This window comes from Dipodomys spectabilis, unplaced genomic scaffold (assembly GCF_019054845.1).
Source record: "Dipodomys spectabilis isolate Male_0828 unplaced genomic scaffold, ASM1905484v1 ptg000411l, whole genome shotgun sequence".
NCBI lineage: Eukaryota > Metazoa > Chordata > Mammalia > Rodentia > Heteromyidae > Dipodomys > Dipodomys spectabilis.
Window position 1 is genome coordinate 1915525 of NW_024871088.1, and position 24613 is coordinate 1940137.

At 41.0% G+C, this 24613-nt stretch overlaps 1 protein-coding gene across 10 annotated transcripts in view; it reads left to right on the plus strand.

Annotated features, from left to right (window-relative positions):
- The window catches only part of Vamp7 (vesicle associated membrane protein 7), a 29778-nt gene extending 16294 nt beyond the window's left edge, over nt 1-13484 (plus strand). For all 10 annotated transcript variants that reach the window (XM_042667484.1, XM_042667485.1, XM_042667487.1 and 7 more), the window contains 4 exons: nt 1154-1244; nt 8315-8382; nt 10482-10574; nt 13388-13484. In XM_042667484.1, the coding sequence (XP_042523418.1) occupies nt 1154-1244; nt 8315-8382; nt 10482-10574; nt 13388-13456 (321 nt within the window). In that variant the 3' untranslated portion in view covers nt 13457-13484. The remainder of the gene's footprint in view (nt 1-1153; nt 1245-8314; nt 8383-10481; nt 10575-13387) is intronic.
- The last annotated feature ends 11129 nt before the right edge of the window (nt 13485-24613 follow it).

Consider the following 24613-nt stretch of genomic DNA (forward strand, 5'->3'; position numbering starts at 1 on the left):
TGTGATAACTAATGATGCTGAGCATCTTTTAAATGCTTACAAAGACCTAACCTAGAACTATGATAGTATTGCGAATGTAGGAAAAAGGACATTTTTAATTAGATATTTTTTACTTGTATATAAGTGTTCTTCTTAATATTTTTTAAAGTATATTTGCAGTATATTTAAAGTATATTTGCATGCATGTACTTTAAAAAGTATATGTGGGCTTCATTCCTCAGGAAATGAAGTCCTTTTAAACTCCTATTATTTATACCCTGCTTATCAACCTTTATTATTTAAGCAGTAGTTTGTTTCATACTCTTTACGAAGAGATGTTTACATATTTGATGCTATGTAAAACACTATCATCAAAAGTATACTAGTGCACAGTGAATAAATAGACAGCTATCAGAAAACCTTTCAAATTAGCCAGTTTCTCATTAGCTCTAGAATTATGTTTGACCCTTTGAACAAATCTGTGCTGGTTTCCTCATCTATAAGCAGAAATACGGAAGGCATTTTCACCAGAGTTTTGAGGTAAATTGAGTAGTATCCCATTTGAAGCATTCAGTATAGTGAAGTGACTGGGACATTGTGTATTAAACACTCAATTGTTGTTATCTATGGATAATAACTTCTACATGTATGTTGTCATTGGTGACCTAGATTCTAGATCCTGTGAAAAGCTAATGAAAATAGGTAGCATGCTTTGATGCCAGCAGATAGAAGAACAAATATAAGAAAGAGAGCATGCCTCCGCCTTATTATATCCAAAAAGTAGGGAACCAATTTTCATGCATTTTGTCTCTGTCCTTCCTGCCCCAAATACAGACTTCTTTGTATTCCTTTCTTCATCATCTAACCACAGATTATATACCTTTCACTCTTGTCCCCCAAGAATCTCAGCTGTATATTTGACATATTGTAGTATCTTTCACTTAAATTTACTCAAAAATAAGATACTTTATACTATAATACTTAGATTTTTATATGGAAGCATTTTTTGTGCCTCCAGTATTTCCCCATAGGTCTGATGACCATCTTTTCAGCAAAGTGACATGTATCTTTTATATAATAAAATAGTGATATCATTTTTTTCTGATTAATATGTTATAATTTCTCTTATTTTTGTTTTCTGTTGTAAATAATGTCTAGGTATCTTTTTTTGTAGAAGTATCACTCTGAGAATAAGGGAGTAGACAGAGTGATGGAGACTCAAGCTCAAGTGGATGAACTGAAAGGAATCATGGTCAGAAACATAGGTATGTTTCATAGCGTTTCACTCATATAGACATTAACAATGATGACTATTTTATAGTCAAGTTATAATAGAGATGCAGACACAATTATTTATTCTCACTATTAGAAGCTAATATCAGTTGAGATATTGATGTAACTTAGCTGTGCTGTTGTCTGCTTCTTATTACTTTCAGCTATTCTGTAAGATAGTTTAGTTAAGGGCTGGGAAGGTGGCTCAGGGATAGAGTGCTTGCCTTGCATGCATGAGGCCCTGGGTTTGATTCCTTAGCACCACATAAGCAGAAAAGCCAGACGTGGCGCTGTGGCTTAACTGGTGGAGTGCTAGCCTTGAGCTGAAGAGCTGTGGAACAGTTCCCAGGTCCAGAGTTCAGGCCCCACAACCGGAAAAAAAAAAAAGTTACTATGACAATTTGGTTTGGAGATATCCATATGGCTGAAAATATAGATTCTTAAACTATACTGGAGCTTCCTAAAATATTGTTTGGAAAGGGCTGGGAAGGTGGCTCAGTGGTAGAGTGTTTGCCTTGCATGCATGAGGCCCTGGGTTCGATTCCTCAACACCACATAAGCAAAAAGAAAAAAAGCCAGAAGTGGTGCTGTGGCTTAAGTGGTAGAGTGCTAGCCTTGAGCTGAAGAGCTGAGGGACAGCGCCCAGGCCCAGAGTTCAGGCCCCACGACTGGACCCAAGAAAAAAAAAGAGGAAAAAAAAAAAAAGAAAAAAAATATTGTTTGGAAAAACAATATTTGGCTATTGACCAAAAGAAAGAATTAGGTTTTAAAAAAAACAACTTGTATTTTTCAGAGAAATAAACTATGTTATAATTTCCATCTAATGGCTTGTGCTGATTTTGTTAGGAATACTTGGCACATTAAAATAAGCCAGAGAGCCAGGCACTGGTGGTTCATGTCTATCATCCTAGCTTCCCAGGAGGCTGAGATCTGAGGATTGCAGTTCAAAACCAGCCTGGACAGGAAAGTCCATGAGACTTTTTTTTTTTTTTGGGTCCAGTTGTGGGGCCTGAACTCTGGGCCTGGGCACTGTCCCTCAGCTCTTCAGCTCAAGGCTAGCGCTCTACCACTTGAGCCACAGTGCCACTTCCAGCTTTTTTCTTTTTGCTTATGTGGTGCTGAGGAATCGAACCCAGGGTCTCATGCATGCAAGGCAAACGCTCTACCACTGAGCCACCTTCCCAGCCCCATGAGACTCTTATCTTCAATTAACCATCAGAAAACTGGAAATGGTGCTGTGGCTCAAAGTGGTAGAATACTAGCCTTCAGTACAAAATCTCAGGGACAGTATGCTGGCCCTAAATTCAGGCCCCACAACCACCACTACCACCACCACCAACAACAACAAAACAAATACATGAATCTTATTTTTAATTGATTTATTCAGTAGAGTTTAAATTTAGGATGATATTGGTGTATAGTTTCAAGGCTCAGTTTCAAAGTATATTATTCTCAAAGCTCAGGTTCTCATAGTGTGGTCCTTGGATTAGTAGAATCAGCATCATCTAACAGTTTGTTAAAAAATACTATTTGGAGCTTGATGCTGATGGCTTATGCCTGTAGTACTAGCTATTCAAGAAGCTGAGATCTGAAGGTCATGGTTGGAAGCCAGCCTGGGCAGGAAAGCCTGTGAGACTTTATTTCCAATTAACTGCCCCAAAACCTGGAAGTGGAACTGTGGCTCAAATGGTAGTGTGCTGGCCTTGTACAAAATAAAAAGCTCAGGGACAGTGCCCAGACTCTGAGTTGAAGCCTCAGGACCCACACAAAAAAATGCATATTTGGGAGCCTAATCCACACCTGCTGAATCAGACTTTCTGGGAGTAGGCCCCAGTGATGTGTTTTCACAAGTCCTCCAGAGGATTCCAATGCATATTCAAATTTAAGAACACTTTTTACATATATCTTCTAAGGGTAGTATTTTTTACAAAATTGAATTGTTGTATAAGATATATAACTATAAATATCATAAATACCAATTTATGATCTTGGATTTGCAAGTTGAATTACTTTTACATTTATTCTTAGAACAATTATAGATTATAAAAAGACATTTAAAAATTTCTGCTCCTGGTCTCATTGTTGCAAAGATTTACTTTTATTCTTCTATTTAAATTTTTACCTTCATGTACACATACATACTTATAGTCATGTTTATATTGTTCTGTAATGGCAATATAATAAAGTGATTAAGGTTTATAGTCATATATATGTCTGAATTCAAGTCTCAGTTTTACTTTTCATATATATTAGTCTTTTAGAAGTCATCTATCCTCTCTGAACTTTAAAGTCTGATCTGTAAAATCTCTGATCTGTAAAATCAATAAAGTAATATTACCAACAGATAACAGGGTAAAAGTGGTAATGTATGTAAAGACTTTGTATACTGCCTGGAATTTAGTAAGGATTGAATTTGGTCATACAGTATTTCATTGAGTTAATGTATCACTATCTCCTTTTCTTTGGACACCTAAGTTCTATAGGGTCATTTTACTCAAAGTACAGTTTTGTTACTAAATAAGGACCTAGCTGAAGAATGTAAATTAGTGCTGGACTTCCTTCATTGAGAATCTCTTACTCTGGCAGTAATGTCAGTTAGACTGAGATAGTGTGCTTAGAGACTTAGTTAAACCAGTAGCAAACCACTTAATTATTAAGGTGTACTGATTTAGAGATTTGTGTTACACTAACATTACTGTTACTATTTTTGTGCCTATTATGTTTACCTTATTTTTTAGATTAATTCCCATGAAAACAATTAATAACCAAAGTGCAGAAACATTTTGTTAATCTTTATATGCATATCTCTTGCCTATTTAAAGTGATTTATTTATTGATAGACTGTGCTGGTTCTGGGGCTTTAACTCAAGGCCTGGGCACTGTCCTTGAGCTTTTTTGCTCAAGACTTACTCTAACACCTGAGCTATAGTTTCCCTTCCAGCTTTTCTGGTGCTTGACTGAAGGTAAGAGTCTCACAGACTTTCCAGCCTGGGTTGTCTTTAAGCTGTGATTTTCTGATCTCAGCCTCCTGAGTAGCTAGGATTATAGACGTGAGCCACCAACACCCGGTGTAAAGTGATTTATTTTTATTTTAGTTTTAAATATGTCTAGATGAAGAGTAGAGGGCCTATTGAAAAAACTACTAATATTTTTGTCTTACCAAATTTTACGTGAAAGTGGAAGCAACCAATGCTATACTATTGTGGATATGTAAAGTTCCCAACAAATCAAACTTTTCATTACACTGATAGAAACTCTGTATACTTTTTAGTCACTCCTCATATTCTCTCAATCTCTAGATTTAAGCAACAATCAATCTCTTTTTTGTCTTTACTAATTCTTTTACAAAATTTTGGGCATTTTGCAGAAGTGGAATCATATAATATGAGACCCTTTGTGTATTGACTCCTTTCTCTTAGCATAATGATATTGAGGTTAATTCATGTGGCACCTTGTATCAGTACTTTATTCCTTTTCATAACTGAATGTGTCAGTACATTGTCACTATTTCTTTTTATTTTATTTTTTTGATAGTACTAGTGTTTTAAACTCAGGGCTTTGTGCTTGCTAGGCAAATGCGCTATCAGCTGAATCACATCCCAGCTCTTTGACTTTAGTTATTTTTCGGGTAAGGTCTCACTTTTTCCCAGGGCCAGCCTTAGACTGTGATCGCCTTCATTATACTTCCCACATAGTTGGGATTGCCAGGAGTGAATGTTGAAATGAATTTCCACTCTTTTTTTCCTGGCTGCCTTTGAATTGCCATCTTCCCAATCTTTGCCTCCTAAGTATTTGGGATTACAGATTTAAGCTCCCCTGCCCAGACACTATTTTATTTCTCCATTTATGTCCCTCATTTCTCTAGCTCTTGTTTTGATATACCTATTATTCATATGTTGGCACATTTGTGACGATGTCCCACAGTTCTGTGAAGTTGTTATTTTTATTCATTCTTTTGATATCTCATTCAGCCTAAATATCTTCTGATATTGGGAATTGACCTATCTGTTTGCTGATATTTTGTCTTTCATCTCTTCTAATCTACTTCTGATTTTGTCTAGCTATTTTTTTTATTTTGATTATTGTGCTCTATTTCCATTTGGTTTACTTTAAATCTTTATTGAGCTCTTTGTGATACATTATGCTTTCCTTTCCTTTTCATTGTGCCAGTAGTGGGCCTTGAACTTAGCGTCTGGGAACTGTCCTTTAGCTTTTTCCCCCAAAGCTGGTGCTGTACCACTTGAGCTATACTTCCACTTCTGACTTTTTAGTAGTTAATTGGAGATAAGAGACTCATGGACTCCCCCCCCCACCCCCCCCCCCCCCCGGACTGGCTTCTAATCTCAATCCTCAGATCCCAGCCTCCTGAGTATCTATGATTACAGGTGTGAGACATCCGGGCCTGGCAACTTTGAAGTTTTTGCTGAATTCAATAGCTAGATTACCTCAAGTCATTTTGCTTTTGTTTTTATGAAAGTTTTAGCCTGGATTTACTTGAGTACATCACGGTTAAAAATGTAGAGAGGAATAGAAAAAGAGAAACATTTTCTGTTCTTCTTGCTGGAAATGGAAATTAACGATTCAAAATGACAGTTTTTACCTGTAGTTTTTGTACTTTTTGAGCTGAGTTGAATGCAGATAATGTCACCTAGCAACTCCGAAACTTTACAGTGGTTTGGGGAGGGTGAGGTGGGTGAATCCTACCCCAAACCCAGGTAACCTTCAAGACTTCCTTTTGCAAGACATATCTTTTATTCTTTCTGTCTTTGTCCATTCATGAAGAATTTCCAGATTTTTTTATCATTCAGATAATAAAACAAGGGGCTGGGAAAGTGGCTCAGTGGTAGAGCGCTTGCCTTGCATGCATGAGGCCCTGGGTTCAATTCCTCAGCACCACATAAACAAAAAGAAAAAAGCTGGAAGTAGTACTGTGGCTCAGGTGGTAGAGCGCTCGTCTTGAGCTGAAGAGTTGACGGACAGCGCCCAGGCCCAGAGTTCAGGCCCCACAACCGGACCCAAAAATAAATAAATAAATAAATAAATTAATTAATAAAATAAAATAAAACAAGTTTAGATAGCCTCTCCTATATTCCAGAAGAGAAGGCCTGTTTTAGGTAGCTCCTCTCATATCTTCTAGTCTTGTAACTAAACACTAAAAAGAAGGTGTGATTGGACCAAAGCTTGTCTACTTTTTTTGTTTACTTCCTGATTTTAACTTGTAAGTCTGGCCCTTTGAATTTTTGTTGAAAATAATATAATTTCCTTATCTTCTTATTTATCTGTCTTACTTCATTTTTCTTAAATATCAAAGCCATTTTCTATTCCCTGTTCTTTTTCCTATATATGTTTCAGACTCTCCTGTTTATTTTCATATCTCATAAAGCTGTTGAAAGTGGACATTTTAGATAATGTATTATAGTCATTCTGAATACTGATTCCCTTTAAGATTTGTTGTTTGTTTATTTATTGACTAGGCTGGAGTTTTTCAGTGGAATATATTCTTTACATAATATGCATACTCTAATGTCACTCCTCAGAGAGAAAATCCTTGGACCTGCCAACCAGAATAATATGACTCTCCTCAGATCTCTCTTAATTTCCCTGTTAAACATCTGGCTGCTCTGCTACTCTTCCTTACTTACCTGCTAATTTCTACTAATTGTAGTATAATCTAATTAGATTTTGGTTCTGTTGTAGGGGGAGTCTTACAGGCATGCTCTGAACTCTGAAAGCAGAATTGTTTTTAAAGCAAAACATTTTTTAAAAATTATGTTTAAGTAGTTTGTACAAAGGGGTTCCAGTTCAGCATGTCAGTTTTTGAGTACAATGCATCTTGATCAGTGTCACCCTTCTGTTGTTCTCCCCCATCTCTCCCAACCCCACTCATCCCCTCAAGTTACCTGGATCTGTTTTCTCATACTTACATTGAATATTATGACTGCAATTTTCCACTCTCCAGAAGGGCTGTTAGCTTTCTTGTTTCCTGTTTTTCTGGTTCTACTTTCAAATGGCCTAAATTTTAGTTTGTTTTGCCCATGAAACTACCAGTTTCATCTTACTTACCTTCCTCTAAAATATCCATTGTTTTAGATAGCCTCCTTAGGCTTCAACTACCTCATCTTCTGTTTCAAATAGTCTGTCCCCTGAAGGGAAGCTGTGTGTTCTTAAGGCTTGTCTCTTCCCCTTGTATACTCTCTCCTTTGGAATGAGTATAACCCTTAACTGGGACCCAGCAGGGGGAAAATGTTTTCCCAGGTTGTACTTGTCATGAGCTTCTCGTGCCATTATTCTAAAAGTGTCTAGCTTTCACTCATTTTTTGTTCCTTTTTTTCGCCACTCTCAGATCATACTCTCAATTAAGGGATTTTCACACTACCACTCTTAGGTCAAGTAGTCTGCTGTCTGTTTTCCTACATAAAGTTTAATCAGAATACAGCAATGATAATTCATTTACATAATGCCTAAATATGACCAAGGAGAGTAATTGCAATGTAGGTCTACAAGGCCTAAACAGAACTGCCAACCTTTATTTTTCTTGATAAATTGATAAAAATATTTTTAACATAAATCATTTATTTTTGTTTATGGTTCTGAAGGTACCAGTCCAAGATCAAGTAGTACCCTAAGGAGTATAGCACATCATGTCAAGAGAATATGATAGAACAAAAATTGAGCCGAGCACCGGTGGCTCAAGCCTGTAATCCTAGCTACTCAGAAAGCTGTGATCTGAGGATCGAGGTTCAAAGCCAGCCCGGGCAACAAAGTACGTGAGACTCTTATCTCCAGTAAACCACTAGAAAGCTGGAAGTGGTGCTGTGGCTCAAGCGGTAGAACACTCGCCTTGAGCTGAAGAGTGCAGGGACAGTGCCTAAGCCCAGAGTTCAAGCCCCATGACTGACCAAAAAAAAGAAATTGAGATCTGTTGTTATTTAAACATATAAGTACTTTTGTGATACCCATGAGGTGACAAGAACACCAACTATGATTGAAATCAGATCTTGATTGAAAAAAAATGATGCATTTGTAATAGAAAATATGATTTTTTTATTTCTGAAATTTTCAGATCTGGTTGCTCAGCGGGGAGAAAGATTGGAATTATTGATAGACAAAACAGAAAATCTTGTGGATTCAGTAAGTGTATAATATAACAATTTTTCAGGATGCAAAGTAGATACAAATGATGGTTGAAAGTAGAAAAAGCCCTGAAATTTAATACTAAGTTTATTTTTTGTTTCCTTTCTCATGTCTATTATATCTTTATTCTATGTTATAATATTGTGTTAAAGAAGGAAACAGTGAGGCATAGAAAAATAGCCAGTTAATAGCCATTAAGGAATCTTTGGTTTAGAAAGCATACTCAGTACACAAAAACAGTTTCCTAAGCCTTTGAATTAATGTACAATTTTTAGATTGATCATCACCTCAACTATGTACCAACCAGTCTTTTTGCTACTAAAAAAAGTCTCACAGTATGAAACAAATGTATAGGTCAGTTGTGATCCAAGATCAATCTTGAAAACTGAACAGTTCTCTTTCTTGTTTATAGTAATACTTTGGTCTTTTCCTTCTATCAAACCACATCATAGGTTAGGAAAGCCCTTAGTAAGCCTTAAAGGAAACTGTGTAATAAGTTAGGTATGCTGCAGTTACATGTATCATTTATTGTTCCATATGATTAGGTAAATAAAAATTTGAGAGAAAGATGGTAGATACAGAAAGAATGCAGAAACCAGTTACAATTGGAATCTACACTATTACACATTTAAATGCTGGAGTACAAAGAAGGCAAATAAGTATCTAATCCTAATTAGTTACTTCCAGTCTTTCGGCTATTTTTAATTCCTGAAGGTAACGTTATTTAGCTGAAGTAGTTTATGTTTGATCAGTACTAGTGTAACTTGTACTTTCCAAATAAAACTTTATTTTGTTGACACTATGATAATGCATGTTTGTTACAACTGGCAACAAGATTTATAGTGGTTAGAAGCACAAACTCTAGAATCAGGTTGCCTGAATTTGTTGCTAGTATATAGGAACAAAATTTATTTTTATATATTGGCTTTGTTTGAATCCTGCAAGTTTGGGAAATTCAATTGTTGTAGCTTTTCAGTAGATTCTAAGATTGAATATAAGCAGCAGCAGTGGACATCTTACCTGTTGACTATCTGATGGGGAAAAATTCAGTATTGTACCATCATTTTTTGTGTGTGCTGGTCCTGTGGCTTGATCTTAGGATCTAGGCACTGCCCTTGAGTTTTTTTGTGCAAGACTAGAGCTCTGCCAGTTGAGCCACAGCTCTACTTTTGGTTTTTTTTTGTGGCTAATTGGAGATAAGAATATCACAGACTCCTGCCTGGGCTGGCTTTAAACACAATCCTCAGATTTCAGCTTCCAGTAGCTAGGATTACAGGTGTGACCCACTGATGCCTGGCTCAGCTGTAGATATTTTGTAGATACCTTTTATCAGGTCAAAGAGTTCCTTTCAGTTCTATAATTGAGAGTTTTATTGGTGAATTTTGTCAAAAGTTTTTGTCTATGAAGATAATTATATGTTTTTTCTCCTTCAATTATTATGGTAACTTACATTCATATTTTTTAATGTTAAACCAAACTTGCGTTTTCTTCAAGGTCATGCCATAATATCCTGTTTATATAACACTTTATTAAATTTCCTAATTTCTGTTTAGGAATTTTTCATCTATGTTCTTTTTTATGTAAATAATACTTTATTTTTAGAAAAGTTTTAGATTCATGGAAAAACTAAAGAAATAGTAAAGAATTTCAAATATATCCCTTCCTTCCACCTCCATACTTGGTTTCTCTGTTATGAACTCATACATTAATAAGGTATATTTGTTACAGTGAATGAACTGGGCAGAATAAGCTAATGAGCTTGCAGCCAAATAGTTTAGAAGGAACTTTTCTTACTGAAAATGTAAAGAGGAAAATGCTTTTCACTAGAAGAATCACTTCTGGTACTCAACACCATGTTCATTGGGATGGTTAAAAAAAGGAAAGGAAGTGAAGCATATTTAGTGGGCTTTCACAGCTTATGATAGATCTGGTAGAACCTTGCTATTTGGAACTGACAATTATGAGTGGCTACTTGTAAAGAGAGGTAAGGGACATTGAGACTTCAGCAGAATGAAAGCAAAATTTTTGCAACGTGTTACTCCAGATCATTCATGCAATCAGTGCCAAGAGCTGAACAATTTATGATTGCTTTCTAGTCTGTTACCTTCAAAACTACCAGCAGAAATCTTGCTCGAGCCATGTGTATGAAGAATATCAAACTCACTATCATCATCATCATCATATCAATTGTAAGTTTTTATCCTTTTATGTCATGGTCTTTATGCTCCTGAGCTTAGCTTCTTCTTTGTTAGTGTGTGAATTTAGTTTGATTTTTGAAGCTGTATTAAGTTTGAATTATACTTATTGGTTACTATATATGTGCAGAGCACTGTTCTAATGCAGTGTCAGTCTTTGCTAAAAGATTTCACCTAACATAATATATTTCAGCTTGTGAGATTTTCATATTACAGCTGTGACAAATTGTCTTTATATAAAGATAGTAAACTTTATATTAGTAACCTAATATATACCCTAACACATGCCCTAACATAACCAAAACCATAACGTTAACCAATGTTCTTTTTTTTTTTTGTCGGTCATGGGGCTTGAACTCTGAGCCTGAGTGCTGTCCCTCAGCTCTTCAGCTCTTCAGCTAGTGAACCACATTGCCACTTCCAGTTTTCTGGTGGTTTATTGGAGATAAGAGTGTCATGGACTTTCCTGCCTGGGCTGGCTTTGAACCGCAATCCTCAGATCTCAGCCACCTGAGTAGCTAGGATCACAGGCATGAGCTACCAGCACCTGGCTCTAACACATGTTCTAACCCTAATACATATCCTAATATGTACCCTAAACATAACATGTACCCTCATATGTACCCTAACCACTAATACTTTCTCTAAACCATACAAGATAACCTTACTAACACATTCTCTAAACCATACAAGATAATCTTATGTGCACCCGAACATGTACCCCAAATGTATAACCTAACACATATGCTAACACTTGCCCTAACCCTAACACATAGCTTAACCCTAATATGTCCTTACATGTTCCCTGACATACCCATCATACAGCCTAACTCTGGCCATGCTCATATTCTAACATGTACCCCAATTTTAACCCGTGCCCTAACATGTACCCTAACTCTAACAATAACCTTATCATGTACTTTCAAGTATACTCTAACCCTAAAATACACTTTAAACATTAACATATATCCTAACAAGTACCCTAACACATACTCTAAATCACCCTTACATCCACCCTAACATGTACCCTAACCCTAGCAGTTACCTTAACCCTAACATACCCTAACACATACCCTAACCATAACATGTACCCTAACATATATCCTAACCACTAATATATACAGTATCAAGTACTCTAACACATACTCTAAACCATATAGGTACCCTTATATGCACCCAACATGTACCCCAAACCCTAATACTTACCCTAGCCCCAATTCATACCTTAAACTCAAACATTATCTTAACATTTCCCTAACATTTACCCCATCATACACCCTAACTCTAACCTTATGCCTTACCCTAAATTGTCTGCTAAGCTAAATCCATACATCATTGTGTACCTAACACTTTCTCCAATACTAACTCACTCCCAAACCTAACACTTACATAACCCCTTTCCTAACAAGTCCCCTAAATTGTGGAATATGTGTATGTAAATGTGTGTATGTATAATACTATGTAGGTAACACAGTTTTTTGATAAAAGTGTCATAATTTAAATTTCAGTACTAAATCAGGTGCCAGAAGCACATGCCTGCAATCTTAGCTACCCAGGAGGCTGAAATCAGAGGATTGCTATTTGAAGCCAGCCCTGTCAGAAAAATCTGAGAGTCTCCATATCAAATTAACCAGTAGTACCAGTAGTACCAGCTGTGAGCAAGCAAGCTGAGCTAGAGTGTGAGGCCTTGAGTTCAAGGCATGGTACTATTAGTACAAAAATTAATAAAATAAAGTTGTAGTACTGCCTTAAAAATTTAACATAGCTATAATAGGATTAGTAGTTTGAAAATGTTCCATCATCAGCTTTTCCTTGCTTTGGTAATCGTAACTCTTGTGTCATTATCTGCTGGTTTTATAATTAAGTTATGTAGAGATAGTCTTTCTCCATGGTTTTCCTTATGTTTTTATCTTGATTATTGAAAAATCAAATTCAAGCCTAAAACCTTAAAAATACAGTTTATAATGAAACAGTACTTCAAGGAAATTGTAGTTGTTTGGGATTTTTTTGGTTGGTCATGGTGCTTAAACTCAGGGCCTAAACTGCTGTTCCTGAGCTTTTTCAGTCAAGGCTAATGCTCTTCTATTACATTGAGCCACAGCACCATTTTCAATTGTCTGGTGGTTAATTGGAGATAGAGTCTCATGGATGTTTCTGCCTAGGCTGGCTTTGAACTGTGACCCTCAGATCTTAGCATACTGAGTAGATAGGATTACAGGCATGAGGCATCCAGCTATTTGGGATTTTTATCACATATTAATGTTGCATCAATGGGGTCGCTCTTATAGCCTTGGTTCTGCCTGGTTACCTACTGCTTTCTGAGAGAAAAATAGTGGAACTTAAGTGGATGAGAGATTAGAAAAGATAATTTCAATGCTATTTCTGTCTTTGAAAATATTGTTTTGTTGCATAGTACACAACTTCTACTGTAATAAAATCAATTATCCTCCCTCCCTCCCTCCCTCCCTCCCTCCCTTCCTTCCTTCCTTCCTTCCTTCTTTCTTTCTTTTCTTCCTTTCTTGTCCCAGTCCTGTGGCTTTTTGTGTTGAAAGCTAGCATTCTACAACTTGAGCCACATCTCCATTTCTGGCTTTTTGGTGGTTAATTAAAGATAAGAGTCTCACAGACTTTCCTGTCTGTGCTGGCTTTGAACCACAATTCTCAGATCTTAGCTTCCTGAGTAGCGAGGATTACCACCAGTGCCCAGCTTAGCAGTGTTCTTTAATAGGTTGCACTACACTTTATATATTATTTTGAAGTATATGATAGATGCAAGAGAATAAAATTGCCTGCCTCCTTTTTTCCAGGTCTTCATCTATATCATTGTGTCACCTCTCTGTGGTGGATTTACATGGCCAAACTGTGTGAAGAAATAAAGAAGCTGTTAACCAAGGATAAGAGGGACAAAAGAGTTAAAAGTAATTCATGTAACTCAGGCTTTGCAGTACTTACAAAAAGTGTCTGCCAATTGCTTCAACCCTCTTTTCACTTAAAAAATATATATATATTTGTCCTAACAGTTTATTCCAGTGCACTTCAGATTGAATCATTGATCACAGCAGTAGCTTTAGAAAGGCTTTTGTTTGTTAACTAGTGTCATCTACTTCTAAAATTAATCTTAGTGTTAATTGCACAAAGTTGTTGCCAAGGTAAAAGCCACCACTCATACAACTTGTCTAATAAAAGTATGATTTTATATGCACACAGAAGTATTTGGGAGATAACATTACTAGCAACTTATCTTCATATCTTTTGTTATGGAAGAGTTTCAGGTGCTTCAAAACAATACAAATGGAGAATAGTTCTTATTTTGGGAATTGTACTTAGTTGTTGGTGCTGCTTATTTACAGTAGGAGCCCAGAAAGGTAAAGTACTAAACATTATTTGAATTATATGTGGATCATTTTCCTAGCCTGTTAGAAACACAAAGATTATACTTTTCCTCCTAGCATTTACTTTTGGGAATAAAGTTAGTGAAAGAACAGTAGATAGTTTGATATCTTCTGTTTCTTCATTGTAGTTGATTTGAGGAGATTTCTATTTAAATATTTCTAAAAGTTGTGGAGTTTTTTCATATTCCTTTTCTTCTGTGCATATTTGGGGCATATGTGTTGTTAGTAGAATGGGTAATGGAGGGTTGGGGAGGCAAAATGACTGACTTGCCAAAGAAGAACAGAACACAGTGAATGTACTAGCATTTTTGCTGTACAAGAGAGGTAAGATGGAAAGGTGGTATTTTTTCCGTTCTGAGAAAAGCCCAAAATCAATACTGTTAAACATCAAGTCCAGATTTGGATTTGACTCCTGTTGAGTAATAGAGTATCCTTTATGATTTAATAAATTCTTTTTTTCTGCCTAATTTTGAGGAATTCTTTTTGAAACCCGAAAGAGAATAGTCAGTGTGATATACAGAAACAAGACAAAGTAGTTTATCATATATTTTACTACAGTATAAGTAAATTGTACTATAATAATACCATTTCATCTACTTTAATATCTGTTAGCTAGTGTGTAGCTGAAAAGAAGACATTGCTGCCCTAGATCTTATTGCATCTATTTATTAAGTTTCCATTAAACAAGTTATATTACATTTTACCCTTTACACAGTGAAAGAACAAATTAGTCTGTAGAAACTAGCCACCTGTTTAGCCTAGTTATGTGCCTTCAATTTGTATGTATGTCCTATAATTAGACTCATAGTACCTGTTCTTCCTTCTAAAACACTGAATTCATGCTACCTGATTCATTTATGTGACATATACCATAGACCCACAGGAACTTATTCATAACACAAATGTTTTTCTAGTCTTCTTTATCAACACCAAACCTTTGGCATTCCTAAATAATAATTTCCAAATTTTTTTTATTTTTTTATTGTGAAAATACTGTGCAGAGAGGTTACAATTACATGAGCAAGATAATGAGTACATTTCTTATCAAGCAGTGTAGCCTCCTTTGTTTCCCCTTCCCATCCCTTCCCATCCTTCCCCCCCAAATATTTTTAATACAAAGAAAAATGCTTAAAGCTTACTTTCCTTTCTTATGACCACCTGAGTAAAACTGAGTGTGCATGTTTTAGTGATTAGTTATCCAAGTGTTCCTTGGTCTATTTATGTATCAGACTGCTTTTTAAAGCACGTGTTTTAGTGTAAATAATGAACTAACTGAAGACATTAATAAAATTTAAGAGTAATTGAGTTCTTTGCTTCAGAAATTTTTACTGGAGTCTGATCTCATTTGCTGACATTTAACCATACGGTATAGAACAAAGGGTTGTTATTTTTTGCTGAAGATATACAAAGACATGTCATCTTCTTTTTTTTTTTTGTCGGTCATGGAGCCTGAACTCTGGGCCTGGACACTGTCCCTCAGCTCTTCAGCTCAAGGCGAGCACTTTACCGCTTGAGCCATAGCACCACTTCCAGTTTTCTAGTGGTTTACTGGAAATATGAGTCTCGCAGACTTTCCTGCCCAGGCTCGCTTTGAACTGTGTTCCTCAGATCTCAGCCTCCTGAGTAGCTATGATTACAGGCGTGAGCCACTGGAGCCTGGCAAGAAGTGTTTTCTTAATCCTTTATTAAAGATCTATGATATAGTGTCAACTTGTTCAAAACCAAAAGATGCAACAAAAAGCGTGAAAAAGTGTATAAGTCATGATGAAATCAGAAAAATATCCAAGAATGATCATATAGCCTTTATAGCTCATCTTTAAACCATGAGTTATGAAGGCATAAAACAGGGGAAAAAACCTCCAAAGACTGGGATTCCATGTAATACTTTAAAAAATAAATGTATCTAAGTTGAATGGTTTGGTGGGGAAGGGACACTGGGGGGCATAGCTCAATGTTAGAGCACTTGCCTAGTGTATACAAGGCTTTGGGTTCAATATCCACTACCACCAAAAATAAATTAATTACAGTTCAATATCCACTACCACCAAAAATAAATTAATTACAATAAAAATAAAATTTAGTTCTGAAAGAGATTGCTCAAAGGAAGATGCAAGGTGGAAGAGAACATTTCACTATAGCAAACAGGGTTGGCTAAACAGAAAAAAAAAAAGAAAAATGGGTAAAGATCAATTTAAAACAAAAAAAAAGCTAGACCACATCCCCAAAATAATAATAAAAAAACCTTTGTCACCTGTGAACCTAGGTAGCTGAATATTTTTTTACAGGTTAGGGTAACTTGAAAACAGCCCATTTGAGCTCCTCTCTCTAGGCCATCCAGATTGTATCTGAAGTATATAATTTCTAACCACACAGAGGTAAACGTGTTTATTTGGTGGTGGTTTCTTTTCGAATCCCTAGCACCATTGATTCAAACAGCAATAATAGCAGTCCTAGATACTACTGAATGGTTCTACCTTGGCAACAGATTTATTTCTCACAACTGAATTTTCTGAAGAATATAAGGTGGAAGTGATGGTAATGGTTGTGACTAACTTGTGTCTGTTTAAATTTAATGAGAAAACAGCCAGACAAGTATTATGGAAACAAGGAGTTTAACATTGGATTTAAGCTTACACAAATGTGTGACAAATAGGAAGTGAAGTTTCAAGAGAAGACACCAACATATCAGAAACAGTCCTAAGCACTTCCATATAAAGTATTAGCACTGGTGAACAAGTTGGAGCTCTGAATAATCATCCCTGTGTGTCTACTTGCCAAAAGGGGTCTGTGAAGAGGAACATGTAGAAAGGTTTCAGGAAACCACAGCTTCAGTAGACCTGGTGGCAAAACCCGGTGGTAGGTTTTTAGTCCAAACTTGACTGTAGTGCCAACAATCCAATTAACGATTTGAATGTGTAGTTGGAGGCATGGCTTAAGTAGTAGAGTACTTGCCTAGAAAGTGCAAGACCCTGATTTCTAACTCCAATACCAAAAGAATGAGTTGAATATCAAATGGAGGAGATTGAAGAAAAGCTGAGGCATACCTAAACATTTTTTTTGATTGCTCTGACTTCCAGAGTACTGACATTTGCTTCTGTTCTGCTAAGTCTCAACAAGTTCATCTTTTTTGCTCAGGCAAATTATTTAGAGGAATACTATGAAATCCTTGGTTTCTGGGAATAACAATGGTGCCAGTCCAGTCGAGTTCAGTATTTTTAGGATTTGCTCAGTAGTTTACATATTTTTTATTGTAAAAATACTGTGCAGAGTTACATGAGTAAGGTAATGAGTACATTTCCTATCGAGCATTTACCCTTCCTTTGTTTTTGTCCCTACCATCCCTCCCCTCCCCACTTCCCCAAAGCTCAATAGTTCTATCAAGAGAATTATGAGAATTTAAGTCATTCTCATCTGAGTACACTGTAAAAAGTTTAGTTTGTGTTTGTGCTGTTTATTAATCCAAAACAATCAAATCCAGAATGTACCAAATTTTATATATTTTCCAAGTAGAAAGAAAATGATAACATATTCTATATAAGAAAATCAATGTACACAGATTAACACCCTAATTTACCTTTTTTTTTCTGTTACTGGGACTTGAGCACAGGATCTGAACACAGCCCCTGAGCTTCTTTTGTTCAAGGCTAGGTCCCTACCACTTGAGCCATGGCTCCACTTCCAGCTTTTTTGGCAATTTATTGGAGATAAAGGTCTCATAGACTTTCTTTTCCAGGCTGGCTTTGAACCATGATCCTTAGATCACAGCCTCCTGAATAGCTAGGATTACAGGTGTAATTACAGAGTGGTATTCCTGCACATCTCTATGGGGTGGAGCCAGAGAGCTCACTTCCCCACAATTCAGTGGGTGATCGGGTGCTGTGCCTGCACATCTCCACGGAGTGGCGTCAAAGAGCACACTTCCCACAGTGCCCAGCGGGTGGCTGGGTGCTATGCTGACACTTCTCCACAGGGTGGCACCAGAGAGAACATTTCCCACAATGCCCTGTTGACAGCCTGGTCCTATGCTCACGCATTTGTATGAGATCGTGCCTCATTCCTACAGTGCCCAGCATGCAGCTGGGTGCACTGCCCATACATCTCCACGGGGTGGCATCAGAGAGCTCATTTCCAGCAATGCCATGGATACTCCCCAGTACTGTGCCTGCATATCTACACGGGGTGTGCCAGACAGCTCACTTCCTACAATGCCCTTCTGATGACCCATTATTATGCCTACAATATGAACGGTGTGGCATCAGAGACCTCATTTCCCCACAATACCCTGCTGATGGCCAGGTGCTATGCCCACACATTTCCACGTGGTTGCTCCAAAGAACTCATTTCCCACAATGCCCTCCTGAGAGCTCAGTGCTATACCTGGAAATCTCCACGGGGTGGCACCAGAGAGCTCACCTCCCACAAAGCACAGCAAGTGGCCGGGTGCTTTCCTCGTACCTCTCCACTGAGTAACTCCGGGAAGCTCATTTCCCACAATGCCCAACAGGCGACTGGGTGCTATGCATGCACATCTCCACGGTGTGGCACCAGAGAGCTCACTTCCCTGAATGCCTAGCGGGAGGCCCAGTTCTCTATTTCCACACATCTCCATGGGGTGGTACAAGAGATCTCACTTCCCATAATGCCCTGCTGACAGAATGGTGGTATGCCTGCACATCTCCACAGGGTGTTGACAGAGAGGTCATTTCCCACAATGCTGTGTTGTTGGCCGGGTGCTTGTGTTGCACATCACCACGAGGTGGCACAAGAGAACTCACTTCCGAGTATGCCCTGCTAATAGCACATGACTATGCCTGCACATCTCCACAGGGTGGCGCCAGAGACCTCACTTCCCACAATGCCTAGCAGGCGGCTGGTTGCTATGCCTGCACATTTCCATGGGGTGGCACCAGAAAGCATATTTCCCACAATGCCCAGCTGTGGCCAGGTGTTATGCCCACATATCTCCATGGGGTGGCGCCATAGAGCTCATTTCCCACCATGCCCTACTGAGTGCCTAGTGCTATGCCCACCTATCTCCACGGGGTCAGAGAGCTCATTTCCCACAATTCTCAGTTGATGGCCTAGTACTATGTCCGTACATGTACACAGGGTGGCAGAAGAAAGCTCACTTTCCTTAATGCCCAGCTGGTAGCTGGGTATTTGCCCACATATATCCATGGGGTAATGCCCTGCTTATCGACCCGTGCTAGCCTGCACATCTCCACTGCATGGCTCCATAGAGCTCACATCCCACAATACCCAGCAGGCAACTATGTGCTGTGCCCAAACATCTCCACAGGGTGGCGGCATTGAAATCATGTCCCCAAATTCCCGTGGGGAAGCCAGATGCTGTTTTCATACATTTTCACCGGGCAGCACCAGAGACCTCACATCCCACAATGTCCAGTGTGGTGGCCAGGTAATATGCCTGCCAGTCTCTACAGGGTGGCTATGTAGATCTCAATGCTCTGCAGGCAGCTGAGTGTTATGCCAACATTTCTCCAAAGGATGTCGCCAGAGAGCTCACTTCCTACAATGTACTGCTGAGAGCATGTGCTATGCCCACACATCTACACTGGATAGCACCAGAGAGCTCATTTCCAACAATGCCATGTTTTTTTGGCCCAGTACTAGACCCATACATGTCCACTAGGTGGTAGCAGAAAGCCTCCTTTCCTCAATGCCCAGTGGGTCTTCGGGTGCTGTGCCCATATATCTCCACAGAATGGCGCCAGAATCTCGCTTCCCACAATGGTCTGCTCACAGCCTGGTGGTATGCCCACACATCTCCATAGGGTGACATCAGAGAGGTCATTTCTCACAATTCCCAGTGGGTGGCTAGGTGCTATGCTCGCACAACTCCACGAGATGACACCAGAGAGCTAATTTTCCACAATGCCTTGAAGTTGGCCAGGAGGTTTGCCATCACATCTCCACAGGGTGGCACCAGAGAGCTCACCTCCCACAAAACTCAGCACGTGGCCAGTTGCTATACCTGCACATCTTCATGGGGTGGTGCCAGAGGGGTTATTTTCCACAATTCCAGGCAGATGGCCAGTTCCTATGCCCACACAACTCCACAGGGTGGCACCAGCAAGCTCACTTCCCACAATGCCCTGCTGACGGCAGGCATTGTTACAATGTCCTGCTAATAGCATATGGCTATGCCTGCACATTTCCATAGGGTGGCTCAAGACAGCTCACTAACCACAATGTCCAGCAAGCAGCCGGTTGTTATGCCTGCACATCTGCATGGGGTGGCACTAGAGAACTCATTTGCCACAATGCCCAGTGGGCAGCCAGGTGCTTTGCCCACAAATATCCTTGGGATGGCACCAGAGAGCTTATTTCCCATAATGCTCAGAGGGCAGCCTAGTGTTATGTCTGAACATCTCCATATGGTGGCTACAGAGAACTCAATACACACAATGGCCATTGGGCAGCCATGTGCTCTGCCTACACACCTCCATGGGGTGGCGCCAGAGAGCTCACTTCCCACAATGCCCTGCTGACAGCCCGGTGCTATGCTTGTACATCTCAACAGGGTCGCACTAGAGAGCTCAATTCCTACAATGTCTAGTGGATTATCTGGTGCTATTTCTGCAATTTCCACGAGATAGCACCAGAGAGCTCACTTCACAAAATGCTATGCTGTCAATCAGGTGCTATTCCACACATCTCTACAGGATGGCTCCATAGAGCTCACTTCTCACTATTCACAGTGGGTAGCTGGGTGCTATGCCCACACATCTCTGCGGGGTGGCCCAGAGACCTCATTTCCCACAATGCTGTGCTGTTTGCTGGGTGCTAGTGCCACACATTTGCACAAGGTGTCTCCAGAAAGCTCAATTCCCACAAGGCCCAGTGGATGCACAGTTGCTATGCTTGCAAATCTTCACGAGGTGGCACCAGAGAAGTCATTTCCCACAATGCTGTGCTTTCAGCCAGGTGCCCTACCCACACATATCCACAGGGTGGCAGTAGAGAGGTCATTTCCCATAAAGTCCTGCTAACGGCCAAGTGCTATGCCCATACATCTCCACAGGGTAGAACTAGAGATCTCATTTCCCACAATGTCTAGCATATTGCCTGGTGCTATTCCTGCAATCTCAGTGGGGTGGCACCAGAGAACTCAATTCCCACAAGGCTCTGCTGTCAACTGGGTGCTATTCTGACACATCTTGATAGGGTAGCACCATAAAGCTCACTTCCCATCTTGCCCAGCAGATGGCTGGGTGCTATTCCCATATACCTACACGGGGTGGCAACAGAAAGCTCACTTCCCACAATGCCCAGCGAGTGGCCAGTTGCTATGCCTGCAAACCTCCACTGGGTGGTTACAGAGAACGCAATATGCACAATGGCCATCCGGCAGCCATGTGCTATGCCTACACATCTCCATGGGGTAACAGAGAGCTCACTTACCACAATGCCCTGTTGAAGGCCAAGTGGTATACATGCACATCTCAAGGGGTGGCACCAGAGAGCTCATTCCCACAATTCCTCTGTGGCAGCAGGGTGCTATCCCTGCACATCTTCAGGTGGGACCAGAGAGCTCATATCCCACAATGCTCAACAAGTGGACAGGTACTATAACCTGCATATTTCCACAGGGTGCCACTACAGAGGTCATTTCCCATAATTCCCAGTTGAGAGCCAGGTTCTATGCCTGCACAACTCCAATGGGTGGCACCAGAGAGTTCACTTCCCACAATGCCCTGCTAATGGACCAGTACTATGCCCATACATCCCTGTGGGGTGGACCCAGAGAGCTCATTTCCCACAATACCTACTGACTTGACTGGTTCTATTATTGCAGTATCCACGGGGTGGTGCTAGAGACCTAATTTCCCACAATGCACACATGGGAGCCAAGTGCTCTCTCTGCACATTTCCATTGGGAGGTGGCAGAGAAATCAATAGGCACAATGGCCATTGAGTACACATGCTCTGCCTGTACATCTCCAAGTGGTGGCACAAGAGAGGTAAGTTTCCAAAATGTCCTGCTGACAGCCGGGTGCTATGCCTGCACCTCTCCACAGGATGGCACAAGAGACCCCATTTCCACAAGGCTGTGGTGTTGGCCCTGTGGTATGCCCACCCATGGGATGGAATCAGAGTGCTCATTTCCCACAACATTGTGCTATTGGCAGGGTGATAGTGCCGAATTTTTACATAAGGTGGTGCCAAAGAATTCACTTCCCACAGTGCCGAGACGGTAGCCAGTGGATATGACAGCAAATCTCCACGGGGTGGAAATAGAGAGAAAATTCCCATAATGCAATGCTGAAGGCCCTGTCATATACCCACACACAGAGGTCACTTCCCACAGTGCCGTGCTGCCTGTTGCGTGGTATGCCCACATATCTGCACGTGATGGCGTCAGAGAGGTCATTTCCCACAATTCCCGGCTCGTGGCCAGGAGCTATGCCCTCATCCACCCTCAGGGTGGCACCAGAGAGCTCACTTCCCACAGTGCCGAGCTAGTGCTATGGCCGTACCTGTCCACAGGGCGGCGCCGGAGAGCTCATTTCCCACAATGCTGTGCTGAGGGCAAGGAGGCCTCCCGGGATATTTCCCTAGGAGGGCACCAGCGAGCTTAGGTCCCACAATGCCCAGAGGGCAGCCGAGTGCCATATCTGCACATCTCCAGCTGGGCGTCAGGCAGAGAGCTCAGCAGCTGAGGCACCTTGCTATGGCGGGTGCCAGAGAGCACATTTCCCGGCTTTCGGCCGGGCGATAGTTGCGCACCTTTCCATAAGGTGGTGCCAAAGAATTCACTTCGCACACGGCCGTGAGGGTAGCCAGTGGCAAAGCCGGCAAATCTCCACGGGGTGGCAGCAGAGAGACCACTTCCCAGAATGCCGTGCTGTAGGCCCTGTGGCGTACCCACGCATGTCCATGAGGGTGGCGCCCGAGGGCTCATTTCCCGCAGTGCTGTGCTGTCTGCCCGGTGCTGTTCCCACACTTGTCACTTCCCATAGTGCCCAGTGGGTGGCCCGGTGCTCTGCCTGAAAACCTGCACAGGGAGGCCCCGGAAAGGTCATTTCCCACCGTGCCCTGCTGTCAGACAGGTGACAGTGCCACGCGTTGGCCCGAGTCGGTGCCAGCAAGCTCAATTCCCACAGTTCCAGCTGATCGCCCGCTGCAATGCTTGAAAATCTCCATGGGGAAGAAACCCAGAGACCATTTCCCACCACGCCATGCTGTAGAGGCCCTACGTGGTGCTCACTCATGTCCATGGGGGTGGCACCAGAGCGCTCATTTCCCACCATGCTTTGCTGTGGGCCAAGCGACCGGGCCACAGCCTGGCCTGGGGCCGTGTCATAGGGCTCCTTTCCACAATTCCCAGGTGGTGGCCCGTGGCTATGCCTGCAAGTCTCCCCGCGGTAGAAGCAGAGAGACCATTTCCCACAGTGCTGTGCTGTCTCAGCCCCGTGTTATTCCCAAACGTGTCCACGGGCTGCTTAAAGAAAGCTCGCTTCCCACAATCCCCAGCTGGTTGCCAGGTGATAGTGCCGCACATTTGCATGTCCTCCTCCTGCCGTGACCGTCATCGATCCGTGGTGCTCCCGCTCCCGTCCTCCTTCTGCCGTGACCGTCATCGATGGTGCTCCTGCTCCCGTCCTCCTCCTGCCGTGAACCTCAGCGCATCGCGGGCAAACACCCTATGCAATAATGTGCAGCCGGCTGCCCCTGTGGAGCCGCGCGGCGGCGGCTTTCACTGGAGGACGGCGGTGGGACCCCTGCGCGGGTGGGACCCCTGCGGGCTTCGCTTTGCTGCCAGTGCAAGCCAGGCTGCAGAGCGCAACAACCTTGCGTCACGAACACATCATCTTGAGCAGGTCCGCATGACCAAGACTGTTGATGCTTGTCACTGCGCTGCATCCAGTGTCATGGAATCAGTGTCTTCTGGGCCACTTTCCCTCTGGAGGAACAAGGCACAGTGTGTTCTAGGTCTTAGTTTCTTTTTTCATTTTTGAGGGTGGAACTAAGTGATTTTTATTGAATTACATAAAAGATGTATATTGTTGCATTATCCAGGCCTTCAGCTCTAAAAGGACTTGCCTCAGAGATGTAGTTGTTTCTTAAACTTTGAATTTAGCATAGTGCTTAGAAAAGAGAATGCAGAGTGATAGCTACCCACAGGCAACCTTAGAGACGCTCAGCCTCATCAGAGTTAAGGTACGGCTCTCATTATTAGGAAGTTCAAGCTGTAGCTAAGTGTTTATAGACTCTCTCTTCTATTTGCATCTCTATCAGAGGGATCTATCTAATGTGCTCCACCTCCTAGAAGATTGCTTTCCACAGAGAATGGAGCATCCAGGTACCTGCTGATTAAACAGGAGTTAGGGTACCAGGCTGGAAAGCAGTGCTGAGTATGCATGCCCAGTGTTTAGTGAGAACAGCCACCAGCACAGTCACATCAAAGTGAGGCACGCCGAGGGACAGAGGAACCTGCTGCGCTGGGCAGATATTACTGATGGCACATCTCCTCTCCCGTCAGGAAGGAGGCCTGAAACAGTTTCTTGGTGATGGAAACACAGGGGAAGTAAGAGAAATGCTAGCCATGAGGTCAGGTAGGTCTTAGTTTCCAAACCTGAGAGCGAGGTCTCTACAGAGGATAGGTTCTAGGTGCAT